The sequence below is a fragment of the Grammomys surdaster genome, unplaced genomic scaffold, assembly GCF_004785775.1.
Source record: "Grammomys surdaster isolate TR1022 unplaced genomic scaffold, NIH_TR_1.0 311, whole genome shotgun sequence".
NCBI lineage: Eukaryota > Metazoa > Chordata > Mammalia > Rodentia > Muridae > Grammomys > Grammomys surdaster.
This window is the reverse complement of record NW_021604730.1, coordinates 3,022,531-3,032,347: the sequence shown is the minus strand read 5'-3', so window position 1 is coordinate 3,032,347 and position 9,817 is coordinate 3,022,531. Positions and strand designations below refer to the sequence as shown.

General features: G+C 42.1%; 1 protein-coding gene and 1 long non-coding RNA gene across 3 annotated transcripts in view; one reads left to right on the top strand and one right to left on the bottom strand.

The window, feature by feature from the left end:
• The window catches only part of LOC114629539, a 1,823-nt gene extending 1,466 nt beyond the window's left edge, over nt 1–357 (bottom strand). The window contains exon 1 of the long non-coding RNA XR_003712691.1: nt 90–357. This is a non-coding gene — a long non-coding RNA (uncharacterized LOC114629539). The remainder of the gene's footprint in view (nt 1–89) is intronic.
• A 48-nt stretch (nt 358–405) lies between these two features.
• The window catches only part of Negr1 (neuronal growth regulator 1), a 710,239-nt gene continuing 700,827 nt past the window's right edge, over nt 406–9,817 (top strand). For both annotated transcript variants that reach the window (XM_028777584.1, XM_028777586.1), the window contains exon 1: nt 406–963. In XM_028777584.1, the coding sequence (XP_028633417.1) occupies nt 806–963 (158 nt within the window). In that variant the 5' untranslated portion in view covers nt 406–805. The remainder of the gene's footprint in view (nt 964–9,817) is intronic.

The window sequence follows — 9,817 nt, the reverse complement described above, 5'->3', positions numbered from 1 at the left end:
CTAGTTGTATTAACTGTGCTATTAGGGTTTTTTTTTTTTTTTAAAAAAAACATACAACAAGACAACAACAAAAAAGCCAACTCACTCACAGTCTCGGGCGTCATGATGGCGCCGACCCCAACTTGAGCACTTTAAAGTCGGGGACCCAGGGAGCTGAAAGCATCGGAGGACAGGCCTGGCCCCCCATGCCCTGACTTCCCAGCCCCGCGGCTTGCAAAGCTCTCTAGCTCGCTCTGCCAAGCCGGACTAGACCTCAGCATATCCTCGGTCGCCCTAGCTTCCCCGTCCCTCTCCTTCTCTCTTTTTGATCTATCTCTTTCGCTTCTCGGCCCCCCTCCCTGCCTGGTCCTCCATCCCCGGGCGGGGTTGCTACGGAAACGGCCGCTTGGCAACGCGCGCGAGCCCGGGGGCCGCCGGCCGCTGCTGCGCCCCGCGCTGCCTGTGCCGCCTCCCGCGCTCTGCTCGCCGCCTCGCAGGACGGTGTGCGGCCGCCAGGGATTAGCCACGCTCCGGACGCGGCCGGGCGCCCCGAAGGAGGTGGAGCGCGGTGCCAGGGGGCGGGAGGGGAGGGAGGGAAGGCAAGCTGCAGAGGAGCAGAAAGGAGGCGAGGCCGGGGAAAGAGGGAAACTACGCCCGACAACTAGGGAGGGGGCGAGAAAGAGAAGAAACCCACCCACCCACTCAGAAAACGGAAAAGAGGAAAAAAATCTCGTGTGGCGCGCCGCCTGGTTATCGGGCAGCCTCGCCAGCAGCAGGGGGTGGGAGCCGACGCTGCCGGAGAGCGAGCAGCCTGGCAGGCACGGACATGGTGCTCCTGGCGCAGGGCGCTTGTTGCTCGAACCAGTGGCTGGCGGCGGTGCTTCTGAGCCTGTGCTCTTGCCTCCCGGCTGGGCAGAGCGTGGACTTTCCCTGGGCGGCCGTGGACAACATGCTGGTGAGGAAAGGTGACACGGCAGTGCTCAGGTAGGGACCGCGCGCCCTTTCCACACTTGCCTCAGTCTGTCTTTCTGTCCTTTTCCCTCTCTGCACCTGGCTTTACACCTAGCGTGAATCCTGCTGTTGCTCAGGAGCAAAAAACACCACACCTCAGGCTAGCCACGCATGACCCTTCCCCGGCTTCCCGGACCCTGGGGCAGAAGTCTGGCTGGATTAGGGCGAGAGAGAAAAGCGCTTTCTAGGCAGCCTGGGGTTAGTGAGTGTGGGGCTTGAAGGAGGGGCAGGTGCCACTTTGGAGCTGGGTCTCCGCTCTGCTGCCAGCGGTACTCCAGGAGTCTGACAAGTTTACGGGGCTTGTCTCTGCTTCACTCCGTAAGCGACTTTTCTCAACTGCTGGCTCTGTGCTCCATTTATTTTCCCTCTCACTTGAAGAGTAAGATCCAAATATTCCTTTCAGCTTTTTTTTTTCTCTTGCAGCTGTTTTCCTTCTTTGTTTTCCTCTTCCTCTTTCCTCTATCCCATTTGGCCAATCCCCTCTTCAGTCACCCCCATTGCCTCCAGTCTCTGGTTTACCCCTGTTCTGTTCTGTTTCCACTATTTTACACTCTCCTTAGTTACTGTCATTCCTTGTTCTCCCTGTTTCTTCAGCTTTCCCTCTCCACTAATTTCTGCTCCTCACCATAGCCCTTGTCTTCCCTACCCAGACCCTCCTCTGTCTCCAGCTTCTTCTCCATGCACTTTTCTGTCACACCCACACTCAAGGTCCAGTACCATTTTCAAACCCCATAAATCTCTATTTTTATGAGGCCGTTCCCTCTCAGCTCTCCCATTCTCTCACACACCGGCACTTCCCTCCTGTAAGGAGTGCTTCACGTTCAGATTCTCCCTCAGTGTGTAAAGGATGCACACTCCACACTCACCACACACGTGCACCCCCCACACACACACACACATACTTCCCTTCCTCTTCTGTCTTTAGTTTTACCGCTTGTCTCCCCCTATTTTCACTGAGCTGAGTGTGAACAGAGCGTTTATCGTGAAAGGACCCCCTAGCCTGTTTTCCCCAGAAGCCACACTGCCAAGTGTGCCTGAGGAAGATGTCCTTTCCCGTGGGATATAAATTGATGGGCAGCCGTGCTTAGAGCTAAACAGGGCTCCCTGCCCTGCCTGGCTCCTTCACTTCCCATAGACCCACATACACTGCCCCTCCCCTCCCCAACCTGGTTTGCTTTGCCAATCTCCCTGAAAGATCTTCACTCTCTCCACTGGGTGGTAGTTTGCTTATGAGTACAGATTACACGGAGCCAGCATAATACATGCATGTCTAAGGTGGGGAAGAATGCTTATTTATGGTTGAACCAGGCAACGTTTTAAATTTAAGGATGTAAGTTTGAGGCATGACTTAAAGCTTTTTAAATTGTTCTTGAGGCCAATTACAGAGATCAATTCTAACATGTTAATACCTTGTTTTAAGAATATATTATTCTCGTTAAGAGTCTGAGAACACAAAAGTAATGTATTTCTGCTACAGTATAGAAGAATAATAACTTTTCATTTTGGACAAAGGTGAGGTGTGCTTTATCAACGAACAGAAGTGAATTAAACGCCCCCACCTTTATGCATGTTATTAGTTTCTTCGCAAGTTTGAACATCAGCAGCTTTCGATGCAAGCTCAAATGATAGAAACTGAAATGTGTGTGTGTTTGAAGTAGCGATTGGCTAAAGTGTGGCAAGCAGCAGCATTTTCAGCCTGAAGGACTTGGTTCCTAGCCCGAATCATGGTGATATTATCTTGGCAATTCCTTTCCTAATGAGCAATTTAATAAGTGTTATGGCCAATTGAAGTATCCAGAGCCTGTTCTGCTTCCAGGAGACCTTCACTCTGACAGTGTAGAGCTCCAGGCTTGTGGGGAGGATTCCTCCTGTGCTGAGTTTGGTGTGGTTCTTGCTTGCTGATAGGCTTCAGACCTCATCCTTGTAAGGCATATCTTGGGCTTCATAGCATTTCAGAGAATTCTCAACTCTCGAAACTTCTCAACGATATTAAGCAATTGTAAACATTTTAAATACCGTTTTTGTCAGTGGAAGCAAATTTTATCTGCTTTACTCTTTTTTTTACATCGATTTCATAATTCTATAGAAATTATCTAATTATTGAACTTTTTGATCACCCAGGTTTTAGAGACAATCTATCGTTTATTTATAGGAGAGTGCATGTTCGTTAAAATATTGACCATTGCTCTCAGTTCTCTGACTTTCCCCAGCATCTGGTATTGGTTTTGCTCACGGGCTGATACAGGTGGGCTTGGGGAAGAGCAGATGACGGCCAACTGTGAGGACATGCTTTCATTAAAAGTAAATCCATCAAGATGCATATACATATACACATACACATTCACATACACATACACATATATATATATATATATATATATATTTCAATTTATTGTTGATACTATTCTGTAACTCAATAGAAAAGCAAACTCTACCCTACAAACATGTGCCCCATTCTTATCAAAGTGTGTGAATTGAATACTTAAGAAAGCACTTAACAGGTTAATATGATAATCTATTGTCTTTTATTTATTTTTAAATTCAGCACATTCCTTAAAGCATCTCATAGAGAATAGTGAGATAACTGTTAGCAGGTATCTTGGAGTGCTAAAGCCAGGAAATGCAAGCATGTCACTTAGTGATGTAGGTGCTCCTGACTGTTAATGAAGGACAAGGTCAAAGGTCAGCTGATCCAGTTCTGTCTCCAAAGTGCCAGGGAATCTTTTTTATTTTTTTTCCAAAGAAAAGAATAACAAGCAACCAAAATCTTCCCTTGAGTGGAGCTGTAACACAAAGGAAATCCCTCCTGCAATTTTCTGCTGTCTGTCACCTTGTAAATGGTCACCACTGTTTAGCTCACCTAGAGGATGTACAGTGAGTTACAGGTAATCACCAAGGCTTGAACTCTTAACCTCTGCCTTTTCAGGTTGGTGGGCTTTGTAAGGACCCACTGAGCCACTCAGTAGACCTATGTGTACATTTCAGAGCAAAGTATTTATTGATGCATGTATTCAAAGAGAGTAATTCTTACATAAACTTTGTGTTTCAAAAATACACGAATTTCTAGAATGCCCCCTAGTTTATTTGTTTCTCTTTTTTTTTTTAAAAAAAAAGAACATATTTCCATGATTTGTCTCAATGTAGAATTTGATGTGTGCTAAACTTAACTACATTATTCTATTCCTAACAAAACGTGTTGGTTGGTAAATGGGGAGGTGTGCTTTTTCTCCAGTCATGTTGCATTTTGTGGTTTATAGCAGATCTGAGCCATTGAGTCTTCTTGTAGCAAAGCAGAGAACAGTCAAAGCAAGAACTTCAGGACTCAGGGCTGCTAACCCTGAGGTACTGAGGCACACTAAGCAACCCTGAGGAGCTGAGGCACACTATTGAAATTTACATACAAATCAGAGGACTTTTTAATGTTAACTAAAGCACCAATCAATTACTTTAGTCTCACTTTACTGGTAAATACTGTTGGGTAAACAGGGTAAACAGGTCAAAGATAAACAGACAAACAGTCACAAAAATTGGTATCCTCCCTACAACTCCACAATTCTGTGTTTGTTTTGCTCATTGTTTTTCCAGGGTTTCTCTGTCATGGGAACTGCCTGTCCTAGAACTCACTTTGTAGACAGGCTAGCCTCAAACTCATAGAGATCTGCATGCCTCTGCCTCCCTCCCAAGTGCTAAGAAGGAGTGGGCCACCAGGCCCAGCATCTGCACAATTTTTATATTTTTGTGAGCCTAGCCTTTAACAACTGACCCATCTCTCCATCCCATGTTCTCAATTCTTAAACACATTTCATTTTCAACTCATTTTTTTTTACAACTTGTTTATTCATTCCGCCATTCTGCATGGAGTTTGTACATTCACTTCCAAGATATTAATTCAAGATAACTTACTCTGTGCTTGTCATGCTTTTAATCAACGGAAGGAAGGAAGAAAGGAAAGAAGGAAGGAAGGAATGAAAGGAAGGAGGGAGGGAGGGAGGGAGGGAGGAAGAAAGGAAGAAAGGAAGGAAGTAAAGAAAGAAAGGAAAGTCTTCCTTACAGGTGATACATTCTGTTACTTTAGCAAAATGAACACAGCTAGCCATTCTATACACTGGACTTGAGTGTCAGTTACTGGGTAACATGCTATGTGGCTTTGGGGGAGAAGGGCAGGTGACGCACATGCACTAGAGTACATGTTTCCACAGAGGATGTTTCTGCTGGAACCACATAGTCTTGCCAATAGATTTAGAAATAGTGCCTTGAGTATTTATTCCTGTAGGCCAACACATTTGCTGTTTTTATTCTACATTAAGTAATCTAGATTGAAATGCATGCTGTTGGTTACAATAAATGATTTATGTATGAGGAAGTGGAATCACCAATAAATAGAAGTCAATTAGATACCCTGAGGGAAGACCATTGGGATGTCTCCTTGTAAGCTGAGTCCCTCCTGTATACCAAAGCACCATGTTCTCCTAGTAAACTGTTCATCAGCAAAGAGACCTTCAATTTATAACATTAAGATATTATTTAAATGCTTATGTGCTGATTTGGTAGAGTTCTTAAAAACATAATTCCACAGCTCTTAAGGAAGGAAGGAGTCATACTTGCGTTTAATTGTTGACTTAAGCTACCTGTGAAGAGGGACGCCATGAGGTAATTGCCCCTATCACATTGGCCTGTAGGGATGTTTGTGGGGCATTTTACTTCATTGTTAATTGATATGAGTGGGCCCAGTCCACATCAGGCAGTGCCATAGTGAGGCAGGTGGGCTTAGAGTGTATAAGGAAGGCAGCTGAGCGAGCCAGAGGAAACAAGAAACAAATCAGTAAGCAGCACTCCTTGGTCTGTGCTTCGTCTGTCTCTAGGTTTCTTCATGGAATCCTTACCCTGATTTCTCTCATTGATAGACTACAACCTGTAAGCCAAATAAATCTTTTCTTCTCCCGAGTTGTTTTTGGTCATTGTTTTAAGCAGCAGAATAAAACCAGGGCAGAAATGATAATGGATTATCATAATGAGTCAGCCTGGGAAAATGAGTCCCTAGCATAGAACTGAAAAGTGGTGGTATGTCATGTGTGGTGATGTGTCATGAGTAGTGATGTGTCATGTGTACTGTCAAGTGTGGCAAAGTGTCACGTGTGGTGTCATGTGTGGTGATGTGCCATGTATGGTGTTACGTGTGGCAATGTGTCATGTGCGGTGTCATGTGTGGCAATGTTCAGAACTGTTCCATTGCCAGGTATGCTACAAGGCACATCAGCTAATAGCAATTTATTAATTATAGAACAATAGAGCGCTTTTAAATATTTCTAGATAGTTGTTTTTGGCCAATCTAATTATTTCAGAATAATTCAAATTTTTTCTTGGTTGTGTGATTTTTTTTTGCATATAAGCCTATTCATGAGCTTATTTTAAATATATTTTTAATGACTAAATTGCTCTGTGGAGTAAGAATTAATAGGCTTTAAAAATTTATCAAAAATTTTTAATGGTGTATGCCAGTCATTCATGGCCTTGTCTACCGTCTGCTCTTCTCCGTGGGAAGGAGAGGGTGTGATCCCTCAGGATTTGTCTCTTTGCCTTCCTTGTCTGATGTTAGTGGGAAAATGGGGAGATGGTGATGGAGTGATTGGCCAGGATATTTCTCCATTTTCTCTCCCCTAAGATTCCAGGCTGTGAGAAGCAGCTTCCTTTTATGACCACAGCCATCTATGACCACTACGGAGTCAGTAGTGGCTCCCTCTCATAGCTAGTCACTATGGTGCACCAATCTCCTTAGTGTCTGTAGAGTTCCCTTTCCCATATAGTAAATCCCTACTTTAACTCAACTCTGCTTTAAATACCTAGGACATTAAATGTTGTTTCTAAAGCCCTGGCTGACTCACAATAAATTAATGATTTCCTTGACTTTATCTTTTTTTTTTACATTTTACAACAACAATAATTGTAACAATATAATAATAAACTGCTAGGGATTGGAACTAGGGCTTCTCACATGCTAAAAAAAACACTCTGTATTACATGCTTTCAGCTAGTTTCATGTTAATTATATTTAAGTAAATGATTCTTTGACCTATTGCATGTGTGTGTGTGTGTGTGTGTGTGTATTCCTGAGGGCATCATGCTAAAGTCTTCTCTTTATTCATGGAACTTTGGTATTGGGTTATACACTATGTCATAGATATACCATATGTTCCACATCAACCAATGAGAACAACAAGAACTTACTTCCAAGAAACTGGCAAAATCTAGAATTTTTCTAGATTATAATTATCAAATAGGGTGTTTATTCTTCTCTGGTGGTTATTTTGGCAAAAATAACATGACTGAAGAAATTCAGTGATAGATTTTAATATTTTGACAAAATGTTCTTCTTCGCTATATTTAGTTTGGAAAGCTGTGGAGTTTTAAGTCTTCAGGCTGTTGTTCAGTAGACCCTGGAATCTACATTTTATGAGAGCAACACAGAGCAAGTGTGAATTAATGAGTCAGGGAAGGAGAAAGTGAGGGACTAGGCCATTCAGTTAGCAAGGCTCTTCAGAATTTAGTAACACACTTTCTTTAATGCTCCCCTCTTTATGTTAGGGAGGTCTTTCAGGATTTAGTAACATACTTTCTTTAATGATCCTGGATTTTTATGGTGATGGAAAGCAAACATTTCACTCGTTGAATCTGCGAGTCCACAGAATTCTTTGTCTCTGTTAATGTCTGCAAAAATTCTTTGTACTTTGTCACATCCTCATTGGAAAAAACTCATATTTTTTTGTTTTTATTTTCATTTTTCTTTATGTATTTTGATTAAATTATTTCCCCTCCTTCAGCACTTTCTATATATTTCTCAACTCTCTACTTCTCCATAATTTCATGTTCCGTCTTACTTTATATTAAAAACAGGAAAATCGAAACAAACAAACAAGATCATTAAGACAAAAAATACACAAATAAAGTAAAACAAAAAGAACACTCAAAACCATGTGGTCAATTTTGGTATGACTAGCTAGTCCTGGGCATGCATGCAGCCTGTCCTGGCCAGTGGGTGATGTACCCATTGCCACTCTAAAGAAGAAAACCCATTTTCCCTTATCCAGCAGGTATCAATTGCAAATAGCTTCTTGGTGGTAGGACTTTGTGTATAATTTCTCTTCTCAGAGTTGGGATTGTTCTGGTTTGAAATGGTGCATGGCTTGTGTGTGCTGCCATGGTCTGTGAGTTCCTATGTGCATCAGGCAGGCCTGTGGTCTGGAAGACCCTGCTTCCTTGGAGCCATGGATTACGTTTTAGTCTTAGAATATTTCTGTTTCCTCTTCTGAATAGGTCCCTGAACCTTGAGGAATGGGCTCTGATGAAGACATACATTTAGGAATGAGTGTTCGAGAATGTCCCACATTCACACACTGTCCAGTTGTGAGTCTCTGTGTTAGTATCATCTACTAAAAGGAGATCTTCTGATGAGGACTGAACGAGGCACTGATTTATAGGTAGAGCAGAATGTCATTAGGAATCCTTTCATTCATTCATTCATTCATTCATTCATTCATTCATTCAGCTGAATATTAGTGTTAGATTTCTCCTTAGTCCCATGACTTATCTAGGGTCAAGTTTTTGGCCTGCCTCATTAGCAGTTTCAGGTCTGAGTTCCACCTCAAGGAGTGGGCCTTAAATTTAAAGAGTGGTTGGTTACCCCCATAATATCTGTGGCACTTTGTAACAGCCTATCCTGCAGGATACTCACTGCTGTAGCTTTCAAGGTTTGTAAATAGTGATATGATTATATTACTCCTCCAGTGATATACATAGTACCTTGCAGTACCCTGAGCATCAGACAGTAAGCGTGACAGAAGCTTCTACAGTAGTGTGGTTTTTTATAAGACCTTTATGTTAGTTATTCTTCCCTATATTCCTTCTTTTACCTGTTCTTCCCATCCCCCCCCCCCGAATTTAATCCTCTCATTCTAGTTCCTTCTATATCTCTTTATAATGCTAAATTCTCTATCCCCTTCCTTGGAAGACCTGTCTTCCACACTGATTCTTTATTTGCCACCTAACCTATGTGGTTATTCAGATTGAAACACTCATATCTAAATTGTAAAAGCAAAACCAATTCTCAGTGATAAAAGTACTGCTGAGGTATCAATGTCCTAGATACTGAATGGTACTACAGAGCTGTAATAATAAAGATATCACAGTATTGGCACAAATCAGACCTGTTGATCAATGGAGTTGAAATGAAGAAACATCTATAAATCCACACACATATAGAGACACCTGATTTTTTTTTAAATGAAGAAGCCAGAAATACACTGGGAAAAGGACAGCATCTTCAACAAATGGTGGTAGTCATACTTGGTGGCTGAATATCGAAGAATGCAAATATATCCATACTTATTACCCTGCACAAACCTCAACTCCAAGTGGATTGAGGACATCAACATAAATCTGGATAACTCCTGAATTTGACAGAAGAGAAAATTAGATATAGCACTGAACTCATTGGCACAGGGAAGGACTTTCTGAGCAGAAGATCAAGAGCACAGGCACAAAGAAACAAATAACAAATGTGACCTCATGAAACTGAACAACTTCAGTATGCAAAGGATGATATTATTGAAGCAAAATATTCATTACAACTGTAAATTTTATTCAGCAACTACACATCAGACAGAGGATTAGAATCTAGAATATATAAAGAACTAAGAAACTGAACAATTAAAAATCAAGTACCCCAAGTAAAAAGCAAGGTAAAAAATTAAGCAGAGTTTAAGAAAAAACAAAAGAAAGAGAGAAAGAAAGAAAGAAAGAAAGAAAGAAAGAAAGAAAGAAAGAAAGAAAG